Here is a 27,898-nt window from a genome sequence, read left to right on the forward strand (position 1 = left end):
TGTCAAATGAATGCATGGGCTCTCCTGTTTACAGTACCCTATCAGTCCTTTGGACTTGACTGCTCGTACATACAACTCCTTCCTGATTCTCCTGCTCACAGGATTTGAAACTTGCACAAGGAAGCACGGCTCTGCAAAAGAGACCCAGGCAGCAACTGAAATCACAAGTATCTCAGGGCTTTAATTTAGGGACCAGCTGCATCAGCTTCTGCATTTGTTTCCACAGCTAGGAATCAGTAAAACTTACTGCTTGAGCATCAAGGAAGCCAGCCCACTCGGTAGAAGCTCAAAAATGAAGACACTAAGGTGTAGAGTGTGGTGGTTAAGAAACCAAAGCTATGGGTCAAGTGGACCGCCCTGAATTTCCAATCTACTGTTTGTCACATGTGTGACCATGGGCAAACTATAAGTCCTTTCTGTGCCTCAATTTGGCCCTAATCCTAGTCTTGGGAGGATTAAATAAAACAATAAGAAGCACTCAGCATAGTGCCTGACACAATGTGATGTTACTCTAGTTTTAGTGCACAGACCCAAACTACTTCCCACCCCACTTCAGCTACTTCCTCTAGTCTCCAAGACCCCCAGAAGGGCTCTGGGATGAAGGCAGACTCATCAGTCTCCTAATGATCTTCCAGGCTGACTGCAAGGACTCCAAACACCCGTCCAGATGCACAGCTGGGATTTGAGATGAGGTCTTAGTCTTATTTCTTCATTTTGGCAAAGCGTTTGGGGAAAGAGAGGGGCTATCACCACGCAGCTCTCCTGCAAAGTCACAAAGCCCACACCCCAAAGGACCAGAAAGAACTTTCAAAGTTGAGTTTTCAAAGAGAAGACTGACTAACAAAAATTCAGTGAGAACAGCAGGGGGCTTTACCATGTGGACCCAAGGGAAAACACAGAAGGAATGAGCCATGAGGCTAGGCAGGGTGGTATTTCATGCTGGCAGCACCGTAATTCTTAAGTGAGTGGAAGGCAACACATTCAGCTTGGCCTGACAGGAAGCTTTATATTAGACTGAGCATATTGAAAATATCAAAGTCCATGGAATGAAAAATAGCCTCTGAGCCTAATACTTTGCCTATAACTTAAAAGTTTTATTGGACATGGACACCCTCAAGCCAAAAGCCAAACCACTGGGGGTGAGAGAGAAGGGCTATTACATAGCAGGACCCTGCAGGTGTGTGAGGAGCCATGGCTGTGACTGGAAAAAAACAACGGATCCTATTTTTCGAGCACTGTGCTAGGTGCTTTCCAATCACGGTCTGACTGATTCTGTATGGCCGCACCATGTGTTTGAGATATCAGCCCCATTTTATGGAGGGGGAAACTGAGGTTCAAAGTTAGGAACTTGCTGAAGGTAAGAGAAGGAAAAATTTCTGTGATGTATATATCATTTTTTAGGATGAACTCTACAAAATTACTACTAGTCAACTTTTCTACTAACGAGAATGGCAATTCCATAGGGTTCCACCTAATATAGCACATTATATATTAATTACTTATATATTAATTATTTTACGTACAATAAATTGTATCACACATAAATGCCTTATTATGTTGATTATACAATGTCACCTATACATTATATAATACATACATGAGGCAGAATTCTTAGTGGTCAAGGTGGATTCTTGACTCAGACCACATGGGAAACTTGACTCTGCCACTTACTAGCTATGGGACATTGAGTAAATAATGTATCCTCTCAGTGCCTTTGTTCTTCTATAAAATGAGCTAGTAATAGTACCAACCTCATAGGATTTCTGTAAAAAAAGTAAGAAAACATAGCAATGTGCTAGAACAGTGGTTGGCACGTATTATTGTAAGCAGTCATTGCGCACGCGTCTGTTCACTAATTCTTTGCAACAAACCTTGGCAATGGTTAATGCTACCTTGGTTTCACAGAGTGAAGCCCAAGACTCAGAGATCTGCCCAGGATTATACATCGGGTCTTTCTGAGTCTCAAGCCTAGCTGTTCCTTAGAAGCTGCCAGCTTCCTCTGGTGGTCTCTCGAGGCTCTCGCTGCCATTTGGTGAAAAAAAGAGGTTGAACCAGCTGATTCTGTGGGTCCTTCCAGCATCCTTGTGCAAGGTGTGGGGGGAGGTATATCAAAGCAGCAGAAATAACAGGATCAAATGCCTTAGGTTCCACTGAACACAGTATCCTTAGCCATGTGGCCAGAAGCATTCTGTATTTAGAGTTCCAATTTTTTTTTCTTTTTCAGCTATTTCTTTCCAGAGTCCTCAGTACATTTCCTAATTAATCACTCCCACTTAATTTCCTAAAGCAATCACAGCCTCCCCGCAGGCAAGCCGCCTCATCTTAGGCAGAAGCACACACACCAGCTGGCCCTTCGGCGATGTGGGAGTGTGTGGAGCAGCCCTTGGACACAGACCAAAGAGTGGCACAGACACAGGGGAAACGTAGCTTGGGAGCTACACTTGGAGGACACTCTTCCTATGCTGGTGACATGCGGTCTCCTGGTGAGCAAAAGGATGGTGAGATTTGGCTCTCCAAGGAAACCCTAAGATGCAGAAGATCTGGCTGGAGGGTCCTAGGATGCAGGGAGATTCTACCAGCAGCTACTCTGTGATGGCTGGAGGCTATGCTGGCGAGGAAGGAGGCTCAGATTTCTCTCCTAGCTGATGTGTTGTTTGAATTGGGACGAGCGCTTTCCTTCGGTTGAGCTTCAGTTTTCCCATTTTAAAATGGGAATGGTAATATACACGACACAGTGTAGATGGAAGGAAGGAAGCCACAAATACAACCACCTAGAGAAACCAGCCTGAAGATACCAGTGAGGGAAGCTGGGCTAAGCAGGAGGAAACCAACATGACGCCAAATGGCACCTAACATATAGCTGGAGTTACAACAAGGAATGGTGGGGACTGTGTGAAATGGGGACATGCCTCATCTAAAAGCCAGCCAATTACTGCCACTGAGCCAAGCTGACCCTCCTATTTGCCACAATTTTTTAAAAAAAGAAGCTATGGTAGTTTTTTATGTGAATTCACCCAATCTTAAAATGTTGGCAAGAAACGGACACTAAAAAGACCAATTATATGAGCCAATACCTTGTGAGCCAAGTACAACACATCAGAAGGCTTGACTTGGCCTACTGGCCACTATTTGTGAACTCTGTCAATGTAACTATTAATTGGGACAATGTAATATATAAAGCACTTACCCATGCACATAACACATAATAAACACTCAATAAATGGTAGCCAGTGGTTATTATTATTACTATTAACTTTTCTGTAATTCAGAACCCCCATCTGTAACAATGGATGTAAGGATTCCTGATACCTCTCTGGCTCACCGGCATTTGAGAAAATCTGTGAGGGTACTAGAGAGATTAACCATTGTACCTTCACAACATTTATGGTGCTTTGTTAATTTAAACCCACTTTACTGTGACTGGGCTAGAGGAGTAGTTCTCAACCAAAAATGGTTTTGTCCCCCAAGGGACATTTGGCAATGTCTAGAGACATCTTTTGGTCGTCAGAGTAGAGAGGGGCTGAGACTGGAGTCATGGGCAGAGGTCAGGGATGCCGCTGGATAGCTAAAGATGAACAGGACAACTCCCTACAATCAAAAAATGCCCAGCCCTAAATATCATCAGTACTCAGGTAGAGAAACCCTAGGCTAAGATGGAAGTTTACCTTCGCACCCTCTCTATAGAAAGCCCTTTATAAAGATGGAGGTTTGGACAGGTTCCTACGTGGTAAGATATGGGAGAGTCTGTGGGGTAGAGGGAGAGGGGAGATGGCAGATGGGAGAAGTGAGATCTATAATTATCTTCTCTAAGAGGCTCAAGGCCCTGCTTTCACTCTGCTTCCTATAGGAATCTTTTCATCAGTGTCTTAACAACTGTCACATCAACATATTTCCTTAAAAAATTCTGTTGAAGCGGTACCCATTGGCAAATGGGCTCTGGGGAAACTGAGGACTTGAGAAATGAAGTGCCTAAGCCAAGGTCACTCAGCAAGTTGCAGGACAGATCTGGCAGACCTCTTGGGTTCCTGATCCAGATCCCTAGGGAAGACATCATTCTATTTTGCTGTTGCCATGGTAATTATAAATCAATTTCATTTCTCATTAAAGCAGTTACTCCATAGAATGCTCTCACAAAACATTGTTGAACCCGTCCTAGCTATTGCATGGATGTGACGGTAATAACATTTTTGTATATTCTACAATTCCGGCTATGTCCATGATTGGTCTTCACCTTAAACGGTATAAATAAGCAGGGCTGTATTGCACTGTGCTTGTCACGCATGGCTCTGACTACTCCAAACAAAGAAAACTATGCTAGAAGCAAAGAAAGGCAAGAGATTCTGGTTCATCTTAAGAAAGGAAAGGAAAGGAGAATGACTTTTATCAATCTCTCCATTATGCTAAGGGTTTTATGTAACTTGTATCATTTAATCTTCTCTATAATTTGAAGACTTTCTTCAGGTCAATTTTCTCAAGTGCTGCTGCACATTAGAAACACCTGGGAGCTTTATAAAATCCCAACACCCAGGAAAGCACCCCAAAATCATTCAGAAGAATCTCTGGGACCAGACCCAGACGTTGGTAATTTTAAAATCTCCCCAGGTGATTTTAAGGCACAGCCAAGTTTGAGAATCAAGTTTTCAGGACTCATTATCCTTATTTTGCAATGATGCTGACATCCTAAGAGAAAAATGAACTTGCCTAAGGGTACCCAGCTGGTGAATTGGTAAAACTGTGATTCAAACCTGGGTCTGCCTTTTTCCAAATGCCAGTCACAATCTTTTTCATTATGCCACTTCCCACCCCAGAAGTTTATTGTCTGTGGCTTTCTCAGAGTTATCTGGTGGCAAGTTTATGAACCTGAGCAAAAGGGAATTCACTAGAAGACTATCAGGAACTTCTAGACTCAAAGAGATTCTTAAGGACAGGGCTGGGAGAAGGAAAGCAGGCAATTTCTGGTCATTGCACAGATGCTTAGCTGAAATGGCAAGGAATCATGGCCAATCTCTCTGTCCCTTTGGTCAAGGTACCATTTTCGGAGAGGAAGCACCTGATGGACCTGACTTTGGGGCATGAGCTCATCTTCTGACCAGGGTAGGGCAAGGTCCCAGATGACACACCAGCCCTTCTGTACCCTGTGGGTACAGAAGATGCTACTTGGCTAGGAAGGACGACTGAATCCTCAGCGGCCAAACACAGCACATGTCTATCACGATGGAGGAAGTGCAAGACATGGAAAAATGGGAAGACCTAAGTCTCACAGGTACACTATGATCCTCAAGTAGAACTTAGCAGAAGCCCAGAAGCCCATGAAACAGTGATTCAGAAGAAATACACCACCTGGCAAGGTGAAAACAAATGGCCTCAAGATCATTCGCAAAATACTGTGAGTGTGTGTATTTTTCCAAAGGACAATTTATTTTATCAGATTATCTAGACTTGTTTTCTAAAAAAAGGCCAAGGTTGGGGCTTTGGGGAGATCTTCAGAAAGAAAGGGAGGAGCTCCTAGTCAACGGTTCCTAAGAGAGCTTCAGGTCCCAGGAACCACCTGGAAAAATTAAATTGGGTGTCCTGGTTGGCTCCACACAGACAAGACTGGTACGGATTGACACATTTGAAGCAGGAAAACAACGCTTTTTTAAAAGATCACACACAACAAAAACAGACACAAAGAGCTTGCGTGCTGCCTGTAGTTACATGGCAGCGAAGGAGAAAATAGACCCAAAGAGGAAAGGACACACATGTATATCTGAGCAAAATGGCTGTACGTGAAGGAAGCCAGGGGCATTCTGGGGTCAAGAGTCAACAAAGGCAATTAAAACTCAACTGCACCTGTGTTCAAAAAGAACCTTGTGCCAAGCAGCTGGCCTGCACCCATGAGCTCCTTGACAAAGGACCAGTTCTCCATCCATGAATAATCTTCCCAGATCTAGGCAACCACGGACCCCTAGCATGCACAGACTTGAGAAATGAGTCTATTATGAGTTATTAGCATTAAATAAATAATTGTTCGATGTGTCAATTCATGGATAAGTCAATATATGAAAAAAGAACAATAATTTTTAACTATCGCTGTTCAATGTGCAGGTGCTGGGTATTAAGGTCCCTACTATGCATCAGGAACTGAGCTAGAAGCTTTACATAATGTATTAATCATCCTCACAATAAACTTAAAACATATATACTATTATATCCATTTTATCCATAAAAGAGATGAAAGGATTTCTCTGTAGTCCCACAGTAAACGATAGGATTTGAAATCAGTCTTTCACCTTGAGTATCTGTGTCCTTGCCACAGTGCCACAATGCTTCACAATGTCCACTAACATCAATTAACTACGTGTTTGCCACTTTGCATATATTATCCCTCATTCTTCCAACAATGCTTGAGATAGGTATTAGTGTCTCCATGGTGGGGTGAGGGGAGGAAGCTGAATCTAGAAAGACAAGTAATTTGCCAAAGTGCTCATTTTTGAACACGGATTTCTGATTCTAACTCTCTTTGGCTCAGGGTCTTTCCACTAAACCTCCTGCCTACTCAAGTCAATTTGCTATTTTAAACTGGGTGTGGTGCATACACAATGAATTCTGGAACATTGACAAGAAATAAAATAAAATTAAATTAAAATTTTTAAAAAATATGTTGACTTAGTCTTACTAAGCCCCTGTAGAGAAATGTATAGCTTCTGCCCTCAAGAAGCTTTTACCTACTTAAGAGATCAGTTACACAGTATAGATAACAACAGTGAGAATTATATGGCTGTCGAGGCTGTAAAACATGGTGGCAATGGCCACAAATTCTTTGGGACTTCTTTTGAGAGGTGATCCTCACCCTTGAATCTGGGCTAACTTTAGTGCTGCTTAGAACAATCAAATACAACAGAAGGGACAATTTTTGCCCGGTTCCTGAAAAGCCATGCAACCTCTTTGTTGTTTATTGTCACATTGTTTTTGGAGCTCTGAGCCTCCATGTGAGAAGTTAGAACACTCGAAGGCCACCATGCTATAAGGAAGCCCAGGCCGCATAGAGAAGTCACATGTAGGGGCTCTGGTCAATGATCCCAGCCAAGGCCAGCCTTCAAATCAACCCAGTCTATTCGTCAGGTGTGTGAGTGAACAGCCTGCAGATGATTCTAGCACCCAGCCATTCAACTCTTCCCCCAATCATTCCCACACTGATGCCTCAGACATTAAGAAGCAGAGAAAAGCCATCCCATTTGAGCTATGTCCCCAACCCTGACTCAGAGCAGCATAGGGCAATAACCAGTGAAATGGTTGTTGCTTTAAAACCTTAAGTTTTGGGGTGGTTTGTTAAGCACCAATAAGTAATCAGGATAATGGCTTTTTAAGGTTAGGCACTGTCCTCTAAGCTCGACATGTGTTACCTCATCTGAACCTTCCAGCAACCCGATGAAGCAGCTTACTATTAAAGAACATGCCAGGCCCCATAGCTCAGGGGTTAGAGCACTGATCTTGTAAAGAACATGCCCAAGATTACCTAGTTAGCTATAGCATTCGAGCCCAGGTCACTCCAACTCCGGTACCGATAACTCCGCACTGCTCTGCTGTAGAGGGAGGAAAATTATGTCTGTGCACAAAGTCTACAAAACCCAAAGCCAATCAGTTTGAAGAGACACCAACTGCTATTTTTGAAACGAAACATCTTTTTCTTTCTTAATTTCAGAAGGCTAACTGTGGAGCTGAGCTCATTATTTGAGCCTTAATCAAGGACCAGCCACTCCCTGAAGCAGTTGTCCCGGCCATTCTATTGCCTCTAGAAAGTCCCTTGGGTTGGCTGGATGTTGGCTCAGGTCTAAACCTCAAATCCCAGCCCCCAGAAGTGAGGACGTATAGGGCTGAAAGGATCCTTGGGGATCATCCAGCCTGTTCCCTTCATCCCTCTAAAGACGAGGAAACTGAGGCCCAGAGAGGTCAAGTGACTTGTCTGAGGGCACTCCGTGTGTCGGACACGCAGCCGGTCTCCGAATTCCCATGCAAGTATTCTTTCCACTACACCATGCTGCAGTTGCTAAAAATTCCCCAGAGCTGCCTCCCTCGGCTCTCCTCTTGACAAAGCTGCTTCCCCCACCCCGCGCAACTACACACAGTCACATTTGGCAAGAGGTCCTATCAGCCCCGCTATGCTCGTGAAATGCTGTTTTGCAGTGGGGCCTCTTTGTTCGTTAGCAACACAGACAAAGAAAACTGTAGCACAGTCTTCTCAGAAGGAGATGTTTCTTGTTTTAAAGACGGGAAGAGAGCTTCCTGGCTGAATATGGCTTGAATCAGCATGCAGCTCCAGTCAGGAAAGAACGCCGAGGAGATTTAGGTCTTTGCAAAATTTCTAGAACATACAAGGAGGGCACATGGCAGGAGGAAGCTTATGGGAAATGTTTCAGAAAGTATTAAAATGTACGCCTAAACAGAGTAAACAGAGCAGATTGGTTACCATCTTGTGGTATGAAGTAATTAGAAGGGGGGGGAACCAGACTCATTAAAAACTCCCATGAAGTAACTGGCCTTCCCATTCTGGATTCCTGCTCCAGGCCTGGTTCCCAGCATTCCTTCCCTTACAGTTTTCCTATCTGAGGTCTTCCCTTTCTAGACTCTAAACAAGCTACTTTGGTGCTTAGGGCCTTGAGTATAAGCTGCTGTCCCAACTCACCCATTTTGTGCCTCTCCCCTCCAGCTCCACATTATTCCTTGTTTTTGTTTTCTTTTTGTTTTTGTTGTTGTTTTGTTCTGTGGGTTTTTTGGTACTAGATTTGGTCCCTCTTCTGTCTCCCTAGCTTCCCAGATTGGCAGAGGCTTCCTAAAAGGGTGAGAGATCTTTATTCTGGATCAACGCTATGAACAAGGCTGACATGAGAGGGGGCAAACTTCTCAGGAGGTCGCCTCCTATGATTTCTCTAGAAGAAATCCAGAAATCCACTGTCCAGGTGGCTGGATCAGTAGGGAAGAAGTAGACCAGATGATCCCTAGAGATACCTCCAAAGCCTAAAAATCTCTTGGCTAGGGAAGGAAACGAGAGGGGGGAGGGACAGAGCCAAGTTCCACGGCAGAAATTCAGGATTTTTCAGCTGGCAGCAGATGGAAAGAAAACCGCCAGCTTCTAGTAGGAGGAGATGTGGTGTACACATTTCTCAGGGCTATTACAAGCCGCAGGCCTTCCAATCCAAAGGACCAGGTGAATGCCGCCTGAGAACCAGCCTCCTCTACATACACACAGCACTAGGTCCCAGGCACAAGATGACATCTCCAACAAGAAACTGGGCCAAATCAAAGTTCTCAGCTTCCCCTTCCCCTCTAAGCTTAGTCTAGCACATAGCCCAGCCCTCTCGCAGGCAAACCTGCACAAAGAGCACATGCCAATCCAAAGCCCCCTGTTTCATTTTCCCCTGGGAAAATCCCTACCTGCTTGTTAAACCTAAAAGAGAAGAAAGGGAATTAGCACCACAGGGAAACAGGGTCTAGTGGTCTAGCAGCAGCCGCAAGCACCCAGGAGGGAAAGCTGGCGGCGCAGAGGCGGCCCTGGATCTCCTCGTGGCCTCCAATGCTGCTGCGCTGTGTGTCAGTGTTTATGAAATGCTTCTCAAATAAGGTCAGTGTTCTACACAGAGTTAGGGCTCTAATAAAATGCAGAACTGGTGTTGTTTGCCAGCTAGCTGCAGAGGCATACTTAAACGCTTTCTCAGATACAATTGTTCTCAGATTAATATTTTCCCCATGAGTTTTTTTAATTCTACTTGTACTTTTTTGTGTGTGTGACATGTGAGTTTTTCTGCATATTTGTATCCACTAAAAGGGATGAGTGGGACTAGTTTTCATCAGTGGTTCCTGAGGGCTTGGTGTCGCCTCCCTTATTGTTCTAGCATCTCCCCCCACCCTTCCATCCTCTCTGGACCTAGCATGGTGGCCTTTGCCTTGTCAGTCACTGGATGGGAAGCAACAGCTCAGACTGCATTCCATGTCATTTTGGGCTATTCTAGTTATGAGGACAGTTCACTTGCTTTATCCATTGTTGTTTCTGGCACATAGTAGGCATTCAATCAATAGCTCCTTTAAACACCTCCATCCTTCCTACAGCCCCTTCTGTGGTTCTACTTTCTTGGAAACTGCCATTTCTCAATTACTCAGGCAAAAATTCCTCTAAACTTCCCCTGGTTGGGTTGCTGACTTGGCTGGTGAGGTGCTTTATTTGCATTTGTAAAAGATGCCCCTTAAGAAGTGAAAAGGAAAACCTAGCAAGAGTTTGAAGGCATGGGTGACTTTGAACTCATTATTGAGTTTCCTCTTCTGAAAATGCACGCTGATCGTCTTTCAGATATAGGATTTAGTGGTTAAAATCAGATATCGTGGGTGGACTCATTAAGGTATTCACAGAGCTCTAAATTTAGGAGGCATCTGCAGACATCTGATCTCATATAAACCTTGCATCAGCCCCACAGGAGAAGGGTTAGTCCTACCATTCTGAAGGTTTCAGATGAGAAAACTGAGACTCAGAAAGACACTTGTACAAGGTCCCACAGTTAAAAGAAAAAGTGGGGGTGGTGATAGAAACCAGGTTTTGGCCTCAGTCTTTTTACTCAATTAAGGTTACATCAAATTGTACTTGTTATTGGTTTCTCATTAATACCAGTTAGGAACCCCATATATATCACATGCCCTCCTTAATCCCGACACCCAGAAGCACTGGATGTTATACACAACTGATGAATTATTGAACACTACATCTGAAACTAATGATGTACTATGTTGGTTGATTGAATTTAAATTAAAAAAAAGAAAAAAAAAAGAAACCCCATATTTAAACACTTATCTACGTGCACTCTAGAGCTGGGCAGAGATGGGGAGGAAAAGAAAGAATATCAGCAAAGTGCTAGACAGGCCAGAAACTTCTGTACCACATTTCTGAACAGGACATCTCTTCAATGAAATCATCACTGCTGAGCTTTTCAACTGCAGAAAAATCTGCTCTACTCTCTCTTTGGGTTGTAGGAAACTCGGCAGCACACTGTAAGTAATAGATCATGCACAGCGCCCAGCCCTGGAGCATCTCTACACTTCACCCTGGGCATCATAAATGCCTTCAGGTGGCCATGAAAAGGAAGTCTGAGGTGTTTCCAGGACACAACCGCAAGATGGGCATCTCCAGTCTCCAGTGAAGGTCCAGGCCACAAAGAACCTCCTGAAATCCAATTCCAGGATCCGAGGCTTAAGTGGTGAATGTCCAGATTCAGTGTTGATGCTATGGAGAGCTACTTGAAAGGGAGGGGAGGGTGAGAAGGCAAGAAGCCAAGCTGGAAGGGTCAAGGCAGGGGCCAGGAGCAGCTCAAGTTCAAGGAGGGAAGCACAAAATGTACAGGTCCATGGTTGAGCCCACATATCTCAGATTAGAAGAGGACCATGGGCTTCACATCTTGTAGAGCAGCCCGAGTCAGGGCAGCCACTAATTCTAGAGGGCAGGGGAGCAAGGATTGAGTATGCCAGGTAGCAGACAGGAAGTACAGGAACTAGGGAGCCCGAAAAACTCAAGAGGGAGTCAAGGTGGGTGGCTAAATGTGCTGGCTGAATTTCAGGAACCACAATCCACACTACTGCCAAAGTGCAGAATGAATCAGGGGTCGAGAAGCCAGACTGGCGTTTTGGACAAGAAGAGTCGAAGCCCACACAGGCAGTATAAGGCTGTGGAAAGTGGAGGCATATTTACTCCAACTGGGATGCATCTTCTACATGTCCTATTCTATCAGGACCGGATCTCAGGGTGGGGGAGCCCAGAGATCAAGGCGGAGAGAAGCCCAGTGGTATATCTAACTGGAAAGGAAGGCAATCCCAGCAAAAATTTAAGCAAATACTTTTGGGGAAAATACTGGTCAAGAAGCCTCCTCAGAATTCTTCTTAAGGAGTTTATCCCCTCAAATCCAAAATAAAAATATTAGCCATCTAACCATGGTGATACTTTTCCTCAGACTTGACCTAATGGATTCTTCTCTAAACACCCTTGTTAGAGGACACTTCTTCAAGAACAGTTTCTCTTCACTCTAAATTGGGCTCAGGCTCTCTTTTGTTCAACGTAACCATGAACTCCTGCAAATCTGTACCACGTTTCCATCACTCCCAATGGGAACGCTATTCATCCTTCAAGCTCCAACCTGAATGCCGCCTGCTTCCCAAACTGGACACGATGGCTCTACCACCAACTATCCAGAATGCAGCCCCAGCATTCCTTTCGGAATGCCTCGCATCAAACAGGTGCTCACTGTTTCAACCGGGACTCATTTTTTTTCCTCCTTCTTATTTGAGAATTGGGGGCTGACTTAGAAGGCTAGTTGAAGAATGATGGCATGATCAGCGGGGGGAGCTCAGACCTGAGACCAGTCTGCCTGAATGAGCCCTGACTCTACTGCTCAAACCTGGGAAAATTACTTCACCTCTCTTAGTTTCCTTATCCGTCAAATGAGGTCAGGATGGGTTTCTGCCTTGCATGATTGTTAAATTAAATGAGAGAAAGTATGTAAAGAAAGTGTGAGAGTAGTGCCAGGCACAATGAGGGGGTTAACAACCCGCAGCTGTTGTGGTGGCAGTGACTGTTGTTGTCATTAGCATTATCATTGGTTCAAAATATGGGGAGAGCCTGTGCACCTCTATGCCTCATTCCCCATCACGTCCATGCCCAGTACTGCTCAAGCAAATGTGCTCTGTGCCAGTGGGCGCCCAAGATGTTAAAGGAAATCACTTCGCAAGAGTGAGGCTTCTCCTCGGAGCTCTGCTGCTGAGAGAAAAGCTAACTTCACACGTTACAGTAATTTACAGGAGAGAACACACACATGGGCATGCGTGCACATACGCGCGCACACACATGTCACATCAAGGCCCATCCCATGCTGGTGGGGCTGGTGGGGCTTCTGGTACCAGGACAAGGATGAAACTCAAATCACAACGGAAAGGGCCAAGAGTAACCAAGACTTTAGAAAGCATTTGACAAACAGGAATTAAGCATTAATAGGAAATCATTCCAGAGAAAATATGAACAACAGAACCTCAGGGGAAGAAGATGCTACTGGCCAGCAAGACCACAACATTTCTATGCATCCCAGCCAGAAAGAACAGGACAATATATTCATGTAATCCAAACCCCAGCCATAGAAAGACTTTAAACAAGCAGAGAGGACTCTGCTGATTCCATTGACAACCTGGATAAAGATCCACGGGCCAAGCTCAGGAACCCTGCACAGGGAGAAGGGGGAGGAGTAGTAACACGCTAGATGCGAGAATCCAAATAGAAAATGTCGCTGAAGAGCTGATGAAATTAAACTACTTGCCAAAATTTAATTTGCAGATAATGCAGAGTGTTGCACTTAGACTCCAAAAAGTCAACTGTGCAAATGTGGGATGGAGAAAATAGGACCAACAGCAGGGAGGGCTGGGAGACACCAGGGACGCAGTGAATAGCCTGGTGGGAAAGAGCCAAGCCAGGGGTGTGTGGCTCTCTGAAGTGAAAATGTCCCTTTGGGATGTTGATAGAAGTTTAGATAGCAAGGGAGTGGAAGGACTCATTCTAACTCTTAAGACCAGCAAAGACTGGAACCTATTTGGAGGAAGATAACTAGGAACGGGAAGAGGGCCTGTCTCAGAGCCTAACACACACAGAATAGTTGAGGCAATTATAAAAATTTATGGAAGAAAGAAGAAGACTAAGATAAGTGGGTAGTGAGAAGCACGACAGCAGTAACATTTTTGAAATCCTACCATTTGGAAGAAGGATTATATTTGCTCTGTGTAACAACAGTCAGGGGGAGATAAGTTCAACCCCCAGGCAAAGAAAATTTTCTTGCTAAAACTGTTTTCTAAAATGGAATAAATTGCTTTAGGGAAAAGTGAGTTCCTCCCCACTAGCTGTAATCCAGCAAAGGAGAAAGGCCGCTCTCTCCTAAATTATGTTGGTGGAAGATCAGTCTGCACGTGGTTGGAACATGAACCAGAGGAGCCCTTTCAACCCTGACAGTCTATGTGGTTCCCATCAGGCTGTGACTTGGGCTTGCTCCGGAAGGAGAGCTACAGTCAGTAAGAATCACTATGAAAACCACACTAGGAATACTTCGGGAGGATGCACTGTGATCCGGGCAGTCCGTGTGAGTAAATTCAGTACTCACAGCATCCTACGAAGGGGGTAGTTTTATCATCCCCACCTTACAGATGAGAAAACTGAGGTCACCCAACTGGTAAGCGGAGAAACCGGGAGTGGGCCCTGTCTGCCTCTGAAGTCTAGGCCTTTACCCAAAGGTTGTTCGTTTTCCCACCTCTCCATCCACTAACTATTGAGGGCTTTTAACGACACAATCCTGACAAATGTTTTCCAGGGAATGCTGTATCAAATACAGTGCTGGCCACAGAGCTACAAAGACCACAGTGAGTGGGAAGGAAAGGACAGCCTTTGGCAGACCAGCCCTAGCAGTACTTACGAAACACAATCCAGGTCTTCAGAACCGAGAAGCAGAAGATTCCCACTATGAGCGCTTCCCACCTGGGCAAGGCTGATTTGAATTTAAGGCTGGAGAATGCCTTGGAAACTCAACGCATGTACCCGAGCAGGATACCCTCTGCATCTATCCTATCTGGGATTAGTAATGGTCCAGAAGAGCGTCCTGGAAAAGCCTTCGTGCCTCACTTTTTCCTTTTCAGCAGTTCTGAAAAGGGTTAAGACCACCTTACGTAAGGAGGGTGGAGCGTACTAGTAAATACAGCTGTTTCAAGTAAAAGCAGTAACAGAGGCAGACACGGGAAGTCAGTAAAAGGTATTTAGGGAAAGACAGAAAGAATGAGCTTTGAAAAAAAAAAAAAAGTCAGGGCCAAAAATTCCCCCATGAAAATGCAACCCCAAAATAAATAAATAAAATACATTCCTTATTTAAATATACCACAGAGGAGCACGCCCATGGAAAAGATATAAACCACTTCAACTGTAATCCCCTTTTTATGGAACGGAGGCCAACCTGGGCTTAGCTGGAGAGGAGAGGGAGGGGACCAGGCATGAGTTACGCCAGGCACAGTGTATGTGCAAGCGAGGAGCTTGCCTCAGTGGAGCACACTGAAACAGTGGGCATCTCCAACTTTCCAGTTGGATGGGGCCCGAGATGAAGCAACAGAAGAAACGGCCATAGTCACCACTCCGGATAGCTGGTGGAGGCCTAAGTGCCAGGTACTGTGTTAAGCACTTCCTGTTCATTATTTTCTCCCCGAGAGGAGCATTTTATGACGCACACTTTATGGGTAAAGAGCAGTAGCTAGAGAAGTGGGCACTGTGCTGAGTGCCCGACATGGCTCGTCCGGGGCCACACTCACAGCATGCTCACAGGGCCAGCGCGATCATCATCCCAGTATTACGGCTGCGGAAATGCAGTACAAAGGGATTAAACAGACTACAGCCCAGAGGAGCGGAGTCATTTGCCCAGGGTGCAACAGCAAAGCCCTGACAGAGACAGAATTCAAACCAGAGCTGCCTGTCTGCAGAGCCCACAGCCTGAACTGGGAGGAATGGGGTTCTGAAACCTTGCCACAGCCGACTTAGTCCTTGCAAAAGATCCCATGGCTCTCAGATCTACCATTCTCACTTTGCAGGGGAGGAAGAACTCAGAGACAACAAACAAGAACCGGAGAGAAACAAAATAACAATCAAAATGCAAAAAATGCAGAAATATACAAGACCCAGATGATGTGCAAAAGCAAAACTTAATAATGATCCTACAAATACATCAATTAATACAAGAAGAGCAGCAATCAAAAACCACAGAGAGCTCAGGATGATGCTGATGAGCTTCTGATTAGAAAGGCCTACAGTTTAAGTGTTCAGGACTGCCAGCTCTTTTCATGGGCATGTGCACAGTAGGAGTTTTGCAAGGTTGCTAAGCAACGCCTGGCAACCAGACTCCAGAGTGCATCCCTCATTAGGAGTCCTTGGTAACTCTAGTAAGGCAATAATTTTAGTTCATGAAAGCCAAATTTTAGAAACCCTTAATAACTCATGTAATAGGTTACTAGTAAGTCGCCCTTGGCCATACATAAAAAACACAAAACCATAATCACCCATCTTTTACTTGTAAGAACTAAAGAAAAACTTGTATTTTTGAGACTTACTTATTTAATCAACACATACCGGTTGAAAACCTACCATGTGTCAGGCACTGGGGAAGAGGACCATACAGGGAAAACTATTAGGACTACACTAGACTTCTGCTTCCAGGAAAAGGAAGCCCAGAAAGGCAAAGCAATCCATCCAGTAGCACAGCACACTGGAGGCAGGTGCGCTTAACTGCCCCCATCCAGCCCACGGGTTCACCAAGAGAGCACCATGCTTCCGTGAAAGGCCACATCACCACGGGTGGCTCAGAGAGGGCCCGTGATTCACCAAACTGCCCCTCGTCTGCTGGGCTGGCTCCAAGGCTAGAAGTACCAGGATGCAGGGCTTGGCTGTGGAGCATCTTGGAACGTCTCCCACTTGACCTGGAGACCTCTGTGGTCAAGTGAGGGAAAGCCTGTGACACGGTGTCGGTTTTTATTGGACCCAACCACCGGCGAAGCTTGCCATCATCTGGAGTGATGGAGAAAATTAAGTTACCACATTCTCACGTTTCAGCCTTTCGCCCGTTTTCCTTCGCAAACAGGAAATGTTTATTTAAATACAGCAGTCTCCAGCATGTTCCAGAGCCAAGTGAAAAACCAAAGATGTCCACTCTTGCCCCATTCCGCTGTTTAGGCCACCACCTCGCTGCGGGTGAGAAGTAGGCCTCTGCCTGCCTTGAGGCGGCATGGGGAGAAGGGGCCCCTTGTGAGAGTTCGTTTTCATCTGTCTCCTCTTTTTCCAGGCTGAGATTGTGGTTGGAGAAGAATTACATCTGTGGGCTCCTTTTGTACTCAGAAGGGTAAATGCGACATCTGTTTACTCTGTGCTCCATGGTAAATGTTTTGTTTCAAGCACCACCATTCACTTCCTCTCCTCTTGTCCTCTATCTTTGCTGCACGGATAATAAATTACACTGAATTCTCCCCTGCGTTTATTTAGTTTTCTTGTGGGTGTCACCTCTTCACTGAAGAGGAAGAAATGTCAGTAGTTTATAAACGATAGAGAGTTTCTCTTTCTGTGTAATGTGCTGACATTATGGAGAAGAAGCTGGAACACAGACCCCCAACTCTGATACCAGCTTAATTATGAAAAATGAAACAAGCCCCATTCCAGGCCTGAAGCAAAAAGTCCAAATGGTGACCACATTATCCCCATACAGATTTTCCCTAAGGGGTAGCATGAGCACATAAGGCCTCAGAAGTTAAAACCCCCAGAGAGACAATGACACACATTTGTACATGTATGTGCACACACACACACACATACACACACTCCTACAGAAAAGCCTCTCTGGGAGGCCAAGTAGCAGGAATGGAAAAAGGAGAAGATGCTTCTCCTTTGTTATAAAATACAACATAAACATTAGAGATCAGAAAACTGGATTTGAGGAAAGTCCTGAGCATGTCATGCCAAGGCTGACAGACCATATGCCCCATGAAGAAAACGAGTCCTGGGGAATTTCAAAGCCTGACTAAAGGAAGTTTCCTTCTTCTGTCCTCTGCTTACATTCTTTAAGCTGAATTGCTGGTTTTCTTCTGTATATGCAATGATTTTATATACAGTTACTGGAATGCATAGAGGTTCAAGTAATGTTTGTTGAATGAATGAAGAAAGGAATGAATGACAAATTCCTCCCTTTAAAAAATCCTTCCCATGCTTAGAAATGCCAAACATACCCCCAAGAGTTTGCAGAACTCAATCGTTCCATCTGCATTGACTGACAGAGGATGAGAGGTGGTGAAGGACTGTGGGTGGGCTGGTCCTCCCCCTGCAGCCCTCCTGACCAAGCTTTCTTCTAAAGGCTGTCCCCTCTCCCAGGGTAGGAAGCCCAAAATGAGGAGCCAGCCTTGGTAGCCACGTCACTCCACACACCCCAGCCCAAGAGGCACCAGTGCAAGGTAGCTGAGACTCAGATATTCCAAAGCACATCCCACTCTGCCAGTGCCTTCGAATGACCGTGACTGCAGCAGGGGGCCATGGGAATCCCCAAGACTCGGTCTCCACCCAGTGTCTCCAGTGGTAGAGCAGATGGGGCGCTCCAAGCTGCCTGGGTCTCTCTCCCGGGGAAGGTGGGTGGATGGCATACTGACTGCAGTGCTGTGTCTATAGCTTTTGAAGACTTCCTACCTGCCAGCAGGAGAAGGGCCCATCCCCACCCCCACCCCCGGTTTCCCAAACAGATACCATGATTTTGAGGATGGAGGAGAGGTAGTCTCACGGTTCCAAACAGGAGAGCCAATGTCATAGCAAGCTGAATGTTGGCGGGGTCCACCCGAAGCAGTAACAAGAGCAGGTTACCCTAAGACCCAAGCCCAGCTAGAACCCTCCCAGGACCATCTATTTACAGATCTTGGCCCCAACTGACCCTTGTTCCAAAGAGTGGGAGATACCCAAAAATACCACTACGACAAGTTTTTAACTGGTACTGTAAAATATAAGATCTGAATTAAGCTGTGGACACCTGGATTGTGGCCCCTTTATTGACACTAACTTGGGCATTACCTTGGGCAAGTCTTTTCAAATGTCTGAAACTCCTTTTCTACATATGTTAATGAAGGTTCGGCTCCAGTGTTCTAGAATTGCATGACCACACAGAATAATGAATGCACTTAGAAAAAAAAAAAAAAAAGTATGTTTTGAGCCACAGGAAAGCTCCAGGAGAAAGGAAAGCAGTTATACTGAGTCTCTGCCTAGGGACACACAGAGTTAGAGGAAGAGAAGTGAGGTGACAGAAGGTGATCAACAGGAATAACACGCTACAGGACAATTCAGTCTCATGCCACTCTCTTCCAGCCTCAAGTCAAGAGAACAGAATGGAAGACCCAATGCACCTACCCCTGAGATGCAATGGGCAAGGGAGACAGAAGGAGAGCAAGACACGGAGAAGTTGATTACACTGGAGCAAACCCTCACCCACTTCTGGGCTGTGTTCCCAGGCCGGTTCCAACCCCCTCCTCCATTTCTCCTTCTTTCCCTACTCCCCAACTGTGGGCTGGGAAGAGCCCACCCTCGGAGTCCAAGTTTTGAATTTGGTCCGAGGATCAAAATGATAAATGTTTCCAAAACGTTGACATATGAAAAGTAAATATTTGGTTGCACAATTGGGGTTAAAACGAGGGTCAATCCACCCCACTCTCCAAACGCCTCTCCTCTTGCTGCCAAACCCAGGATCCGAGGCTGAGTGCGGTTTGTAAGATTATAGCGCTCGGTCTCATTTAAAGGGCTGTCAGCATTTCCATTCTCTGGCCCGTTTGGGGAGGCATTTATAACCAAGCCATAAAAAATTCACCCCGGCTGCAACTTGGCATCTGGGAGGCTGCGCTCCAGGCAGGGCGGGTTTTGCAAGCACCCACTCTCAATTCGTTTGGTTCCTCAGAAGTTAGACCTTTACACACACTCTCAACTTCGCTTCTAAGGGCAGTGACTGGCCCTTTCTGATCTTCAGGCAGGTCGGAGTCTCGGCCCTCTCCCGTCTCCGTGCCCTTACGCCCCATCACCTTTCGGCTTTCTCCTTCGCCCACCTCTTAAATGTGCGCGGATCCCTTGCCCTCGTCCTAAGACCTCACTGACTGCAGTGTTCTTTCCTCCCCTCGCTTCCTGCCAGCATTCTGCTGGAAGCTGTCACCCGGCCCTGCGTCCGGAGCCTTCACCCCTGGAGAAGCACTGCTTTTTGCCCATCGCAGTGGGCTTCAAGACCTCTCTCCCTAGACCTGCCCAACGCCACAGACCCCCAACTCAGGGGATGAAGGATCCGACCCGGGAGAGGTGACAGCAGAGACTGCACCCAGTGCGGCCAAGGGGAGAGGAAAGATCTGGTGCCTGGGGGCCCCACTGTGGACCCAGGTGGGTGGCCCGGGTTGGGTGGGGTGGGGGTACTCACAGGCGTTCGGCGTTGCGGGGTATGCCCCGGGGAACCCCCCGGAGGCCCAGCCCGTGGCAGTCCACGCTGGCGGCGGAGCAGGTACACTTGGTGGGGCAGGCGGCGACTGGGGGCCCGCTCAGGACGCTCGCCAGCGCCAAGGCCAGCGCCAGGCGGGCGCGCACCGCGGCGTCGGCCCCTGTCCGCCCGGGGGCCATGGTGTGCAGGGGCCCGCGCCCAGAGGAGGCTGCCTCGGCGGGGCAAGACGCGTGGAGCCCGGGGAATCACGCGCGGAGCCCAAGCGGCCTGGGGAGCGGGCGGCGGAGTTGGCGCGGAGGAGGAGCGAGCTCGGCGCTCAGGCGCACGGGGCGCGGGCGGAGCGGGGCGCGCCGGGCGGCGGCGGCGGCGGCAGCAGCTCCATCCGCGGGGCTGCTGCTGCCCCGCTGCGCATCGCTCGGAGTGCCCAGGTACAGAGCGCCTCCTGGGCCCGCTGGCCCGCTGCCCGGGGCGTGGGCCGGGTCGGGGACCTGGGGGCGAGCGCAGTGGGGCACGGCGCCCGAGGAGGTCCGACTTGGGGCTGAGCTCGGGAGCGCGGCGGCGGCGGCTGGGGCACGGGGCGGCCGGGTGAGCTGGCCGGCGCTCGCTCTCTCCATTCACTGAGCAGGGCAGACACCGGAGACGCGGGGCCCACCCCTCCCGTCCCCCCCCCCCAAAAACGCCAGCTCCGCCTCTCATTGGCTGCGCCGCACGTCATGTCGACTAAGTTGGGAACTTTGCTGGAGCAACCCAGAGCCCGGAGGGGAGGAGGCAGGAGATGTGTTAGAGGGAAGGAAAAGGGGCTCGGCCAGCAGGGTCCCAAAATTGAGACCCATTCACTGTTACGGAGCCAAGGATTGATAAGGCTGGTGGCACTTTCTCTTTATTCTGGCACTGAGCTAGGCACTCAGCTCAGTTTTCTTTCCTTGGGTTTCAACACCGTCCCGCAAGAGGGCATCTGAGTACCCCGTTTTATAAATGAAACAAAGTTCAGAGAAGTAAAGGGACTTGCTCAAGGCCACACAGCTCCTAGGTACCCCAAACCGCAGTCCTCACATTCACTCATATTTTACACCGCAGCCCATCGAAGCTGTGTCCGTCACTCATCTAGGAAGATCCTCAAAGATCCTACCTCATCTTGGCAAAGATCCGCAACTTCTTCCTAAAGGACCTGTTTTGTTGGTACTAACGCATTTCACAGTCACACGTATCACATAAAATGTTTGATAGTGTTGTTCATCAGGCTGCTGCTGACAAACCCTACACGCAGACGGGTCCTGCTTTGCCTAGACCCAACGCCCGCTGTGCAGCTAAAAGTCGCGATGGCCGGGACTAGGACCCCTGGACTGACAATGCGTGTCCATAGTCAGCTTTTGCTTCCTGACTTGGTGACTCCGGGCCAATCATGTCCCCTCTGAGCCTCAGTTTCCTCAAAGCAAGGGGCCACAGCTCTGTTTGGGACCACCTCACTGGGTTGTTTGGAGCATCAAAGAAGAGAAAGTGTTTTTGCAAAACAGTCATTCACGTGTGAGACATCCCTTCATCCCCAGAGCCTTCATTCTTCCATAGCGCTCTAAATTGGCCAGGTCTGAGCTTTTCCAGATGCTGGTGGGGAGGGGCGCGTGTGTTAGAGGCTCCATAAATACTTGTAGGAATGATTCTGTTTGTTTGTTTGGAGGGAGAGGGCAGCAACTGGAGGAAGTATTGCCCAGACTTCCTTAAGGTCTGCTCACACTGGAAAAGTCTAAATGAGCCCTGAACATGCACGTGCGTGCATACGCCCCCCCCACACTTGCATGCACACACATGCTTATACTGAGGCTCACACACACACACCCATATACACCCTCACACTCAATCACATACACACATGTGTACATGCATCGCCTCACACTATGCACAATCACACATACCACAATAATAATTACGCTACTGAGAGCTCTTTCCTTTTCTTTCATATAAATGCTATTCTAATTCCTTCTGCCTCATTTTCCTTGAAGGAAATTTTCAACGACTTGACCGTATCCTGTGAATTTATAGTAGAGGTGTAGATTTTATTTTATACCATTTAACATATTTTCAAAATCATAGCTCCAGGCACCCAACTGCACGTACGTGTACACGTACATACACAGTCACACACCCTTCAGCCCCTCCATCGTTCATAAACACATTAGGCGTAATTTACTGCTGTTTTTCTTGGGAGCAGCTTTCCGTACCGATGCTGTTCTCAGCGCCCTCTGGTGGCCATAGAGAGTCTAAGCCCTGGTCCATAGAGTGACTTCAGCTTTTAAGAACTCTAAACATCCTTTCCTCTGAAACTTTCCTCCAAACCTTGAACCAATTTAGTACCAGGACTGAGGCAGATGAGAGAACTGGGCAAAGAACCAAGGGCACAAAAGCGTCTCAGACTGTCTGGAGCAGAAAAGAGTGGAGTTTTCTTTGTTTTCCCAAACGCACGCTAGAGCATGTTTTGCAATCCCTTTAGGCTGGGCCTGGGTCTGTGCTCTGAGCACAGTGTGAGGGTGGGGTGGGGGGCAGGGACTTTGTTTTCCATTTAAGCTGATGGGAAATTTCCTGAGCCTGACTAGATCTTTAAGTGACTTACTAGGCATTCAAGTGTGCTTGCTTTTCTTTGGGAGAACACTTTAGAACAGAGCCTGGGAGTCAACCATCCCAAAGAAAGAGGCGGTAAAGAGGGCATGGGCCATACAAAATTAGGAAGCAGGGCTGGAACCACCTTGAAAGCCACCTGATCCAGCATTTCTGCAAGTGTGTTCTGACGACTACTAGTTCTATGTGTTTCTTCAAGAAAGTGGGGAAGGGGGGTTCTTGGGCAAAAATAGGGTGAGAAATGCTCGCTTTCACCACTCTTGGAGATTTGTATCACCAATGAGCATATTTAAGATTCTGAGAAGTCCTGCAGTAAGGAAACTGGTTTAAGGTTTGTTGAACCCAGTTTCCCTGGTATAGCTTACCCTTTTACATATAAACTTAAAATTCTTTTGAAATTTTTGGAGAACACCCAATATAATTCAGCCTCTGTATTCAATAACGTGGAAACTGAGGCTCAGAGAGGGAGGGTCACTGGTACAAGGTTATCCAGCTAATTAATGAAAGAGCCAGAGCCAGGACCCAGGGCTCCCAGTGCTTAGAATTAGGCTCTACCCACTCTCCCCTACAGCTTCTGAAGCATTACTCTTCCCAGAGAAGTATGAGTAAGTCCTTAGGAGGTGAGTTTGTTGGGTAGGACTTATTATGTCTAAGTACCAGAGATGGCATTTATACCTTATGGTGTCATTTTCAGAGTTCCGCATAAGCCTCCAGGGCCAACTTTTGGATTTTTTCCTTTAGTTCTCTCGAGGCTTCTCGAAAGCAAACTGCCCACCCATACCCCAAAGAAACTCACCTCAAACTTTCTCCTCCACCTGTTTTCTGTCTCTGAGTGGAAGGCACCATTATTTACATGGCTACTATAATCAATTGATGTTTTCTGGTTTCAGCAATAGAAAATAGCTCATTGAAGATAAAAAGAAATAATTGTTATGAACGCCTTTGGGTAGCATACAAAATTAAGGAGGAAGAAACTAAAGAAGGAAGTTTTTAAAAAGACACAAACCAAGCAGGATCTAGGATCAAGCCCAAACCCAAACTCCCAAATTCCCAAGACACAAAGACTGGCCTGGCTTAGGTTATGTAACCACCCTGTTAATCACAGAAGGCCAGATTCTGTGGATAATAGTTCCGTGAAAGCTATACTCAGTGAGGCAGGCAGGAGCAGTGTTCTCAAAGGAAAACTGGGGAGCTATAAGCTGAAAAAGTAAGGGGATGACGAGAAGGCAAAACAGCACCAAAGCATCTTCCCTCTGTTTCATACCACTTCAGTTCCCGAGTCCCGTTAATTATTCCTCATGAGTATCACTTGCATCTGTCCCTCTTCATCGTTGGGTGTCCAGCTCTATTGTTCACATCCTTGTTTCGGGCATTGCCATTGCTCACACCAGCCCCCAACTCAATTCTCTTTCTTTGTTGTTGTTGTTGTTGTTGTTGTTGTTGTTGTTGTTCCAACAATTCATCCTTGGCCCGGATGATCAAGGGATTTTTTTCTAAAATGCACACATTATAATGCAAACCTGAACTTTGAAGTAGATTTCTTCCTCTATACCTCAACTCTTCCTGCTCTTCCACACCCACTCAACATAACATCCCTCCTGAACATTCTTCCTGGCTCTTTCCTGTCTGGCTAGCCCAGAGTTAGTTGAGCCTTTCATTTCTCCAGGAAACCTTGCTGATCCAGTCTATTAGATTTTCAAAGTCAGGGAATCTACAGAATCTATTAATTCCAACATTTATTATAAAAATTTTCAAACATACAGAAGTATCTAATTCATTTTTGCATGCTTGATGCCTAGAGGTACAAATTCATCTCTGATGATTGGTGAATGACTAATTTATAAGTATGCAAATGAATCATCTCTCCAATCACCTAGCTTATTTGACACCCTCTTGCTGCAGTTTTACTTATTTCAATCAGTAGTACTTGATCTTCTGTGGGAGGAGGATGAGACTATACTCTTCTAGAAACTCTGAGTGGGTTTTTTGTTTTGTTCTTTTTTTTTTGAAAACTATATACATTCTCCGCCCCACCCCACATTCTGATATGTTTGCTCCCATCCCACTGAAACTTACCATTTGTGCTGGTTGTTCCCCAGTGAATTGTCCAGACTGCTCTGCCCACTGTATGGACTGTATCACCTGTGCTCCCTTGGGTCTGCCCATGTGGGGAACTTGCCCAGAAATCTGGAGGAAAGTCAGTGCTTCCTCTATAAGGACAGCAGTGTGGCAGTGGCTACCTTCCTTTACTGAAGGTCAGAGTTCATGTCCTCCAACTGCCATTCCCATCCCTTTATCTCTTTAGAGGGTAGGAGTAGCTTCCAGTTATTGCTAAACCTTGGGCAGTCCCTATCTCTTGATTCCTTAACCCTATCTCACTTTTCTAAATAGCCCCTCTACTTCACCTTCTTCAAATTACTCCTTTGGGTTGTGTGGTCTGCTTCTTACCAGGGGCCCTGAAACTGACACACTCCCTCACTGAGCCATCCTAGTAGATCTCTGAGGAATATGTGAACCCCCGGGGAGGGAAGGGAAAGACGGCAAAAACTCCAATTTGAGATTAAGACTGTGATTCCTACTAAATCTTCCCAGGGGAGGGAAAAACTCACATATGTGAATTTTAGGTCATTTCTGGGGAGCAGGATTAAGTAAAGGTACCATCAGCTGGACCTGGAAGGTCATTTTTTTCCCTGCAAAGGCTTCTTTTTCTCTCTGTTGAGAAAAAAAGTGTATTAAAGTTTTACTGCCAGTTACACTATTGAGCTTCCCCAGGGGGCAAGATCTACTCTGAATAGATAAATGTTTGATAACTGAATACATAACTTTAAAATATATAACCTATCCTGGGGAACAAGATAAAGCAATAGAACCTTCCAAAATCCAGAACGGCCTGTAATGGACAACTCTTACTTCATCTTTCACTCCAACTATGTGATTATAATTTAGAACTTTCTTGTTACATGATCTTGCCTCCCTCTCATGATAGTGATTTTCTAGGGGTGAGCACTGACATAAAGCCAATCAGAGTCTTCCCTGAAATTTTTCCAACTGGAACTGGAGAAAGAGATTCAGTTCCTCTGTTACTGTAAAGTTGGAACATGTGAGAAACTAGAATGAGTAGACGTATTTTCAGTTGTGTGGCCCAGCTGGTATAATAAAATGGATTTGACCCATTTTCTAGAAGCATAAGTGGCATGTAGCTTAATTTAGCAATCGAACAGCCATTTATTGGGAACTTTATATACGCCCAGAAGACACAGCTCACAGCGGCCAACAATCCAATTAGGAAGAGAAGTTTAAGATATATGAAAGAAGATAAAAGATATTAAATGCTAATTAATGTGAGTCAGATAGTAAGTGCTACAAAAATTCTAAAAAGGAAGAAAAAAAATCACTTCAAGCTGGATTGGAAGTGCTGAGGAATGCCAGTCAGTTTTTGGATAATACACAGATTTGATGAGCTCAATGTGAGGGAAAAGAGTCTTCCTCTGGAGGGAAGCAAAGGCTATGAACCTATGCCTATGAACAAGCAGGAAAAGAATGGTATATGAGTGTTTTAAGGAAAGGGCTTTGGGAATATGGAATATAAGAGAGTTTAGGACAGATTCCTATTGGTCTGAGAGCAAATTCGAGAAAAAGCTCTGATACTTGATTTGCTTTTGGACATGGGTTGGCCATCTGGGCTCTATGAGAGATGATACAGATTGGAATCCCCAGAAAGGAACCAGAAATATATCCCAGATCAGCTTTGCCCTGGTCTGAAAGGAGGCCAGATGAAGTGAAGAGCTCTTTTTTCTCTAAACTGGTACATCAAGATGGTGGTGATTCAGCCAGATGTGGGGTCAGGCTCTTGGTCCTCAGACCAGAGGGTGGACCTGAGAGGCCTGGCAGACAGGTGAGTGCAATCATGGGTCTGTCCAAACTATGCAATGAGGCTTTGTCTCATATTTGAGCAAAGCAAGAACTGTCACTGGGGAAATGGCTCTCCAATTTGAAGAGTATTAATCACCTAATTAACCAGAACACCTGCTCATAAAATTCATCCCACCCAGGGAACCAAATTAAACAAAGCATGAGGATGTGCCACACGGACTTGGAGGTGGCATCTGCATTCTTGGCTGGCTTCCTTGGGTACTGGGGCTCAAAAAACTCTCCAGCCAGCTGTTGAGTTTGACAGAAACTTTAGAATACCACCCTTGTTTAGCAAGCAGTGATTAGTGCAAAATCAGAGAAACTCCTCTTGCAACTTAACCTGACATCATGGATGCCCCCAATATGCTGGGCCTGTTCTGAGTATTTTACATATATTAACTCTCTAATCTTAATAACAACCAAATGAAGTCCCCTCTTGTGGCAGAGGCTAGCTTGATGCTCACAGATCCAGTTTCTTCTTTCTGGGAATACAAAAAGACTATATTTACCAGCCTCCCTCCCAGCCTTCCCAGCAGTTAGGGTGGGGTCATATGCTTCATTCTGACCAATAAAGTTTGTGTAGAAGTGATGCACACCACGTCCAGACTTGATCTTTGAAACTTCTTACGTAATCAGGCAGGCCTTCTCTCTTTGCCTGTTCGCTACACAAACAGAGGGGATCCAGTGAAGAATCACAGTGTCCCACCCAAGAGGATGGTGGGGCCACAGAAAGGAAGACACTGGAATCCTTGAATCACTACATAGAAGGCAATGACCATACAGTCTGTAATAGGAGAATAACCCAACACCCCCGCTAAGATTTGGGGTTGTTCATTATTATTATAGGCTGATATACCAATGCAATCTTTTTTTTTTTTAATGTTATGTTTGTCACCACACAGTACTTCATTAGTTTTTGATGTAGCATTCCATGATTCATTGTTTGCATATAACACCCAGTGCTCATTACAATATGTGCTCTCCTTAATACCCATTACCAGGTTAACCCATCCCCACACCCCCTCCCCTCTGAAACCCTCAGTTTGTTTCCCAGAGTCAAGAGTCTCTCATGGTTCGTCTCCCCCTCAGATTTCCCCTCTTTCATTTTCCCCTTCCTTCTCCTAATGTCCTCCAAGCTATTCCTTATTTTCCACAAGTAAGTGAAACCATATGATAATTGTCTTTCTCTGCTTGGCTTATTTCACTTAACATAATCCCCTCCAGTTCCATCCATGTTGATGCAAAAGTTGGGTATTCATCCTTTCTGATGGCTGAGTAATATTCCATTGCATATATGGACCACATCTTCTTTATCCATTCTTCTGTTGAATGCACTCAGCTCCTTCCACAGTTTGGCT

The 27,898-nt window shown here is 46.1% G+C and overlaps 2 protein-coding genes across 2 annotated transcripts in view; both read right to left on the reverse strand.

Annotated features, from left to right (window-relative positions):
- Positions 1–20,632, reverse strand: part of SLIT3 (slit guidance ligand 3) — a 595,819-nt gene extending 575,187 nt beyond the window's left edge. The window contains exon 1 of the mRNA XM_047731238.1: positions 20,001–20,632. Coding sequence (XP_047587194.1) covers positions 20,001–20,197 — 197 coding nt within the window. The 5' untranslated portion in view covers positions 20,198–20,632. The remainder of the gene's footprint in view (positions 1–20,000) is intronic.
- On the reverse strand, positions 20,264–20,632 carry LOC125100803 (atherin-like). The gene has a single exon (XM_047731241.1). It carries the CDS (start codon positions 20,630–20,632, stop codon positions 20,264–20,266), a length of 369 nt encoding a protein of 122 aa, XP_047587197.1.
- Positions 20,633–27,898: the final 7,266 nt, after the last annotated feature.

This window comes from Lutra lutra, chromosome 5, assembly GCF_902655055.1.
Source record: "Lutra lutra chromosome 5, mLutLut1.2, whole genome shotgun sequence".
Classification (NCBI taxonomy): Eukaryota; Metazoa; Chordata; class Mammalia; order Carnivora; family Mustelidae; genus Lutra; species Lutra lutra.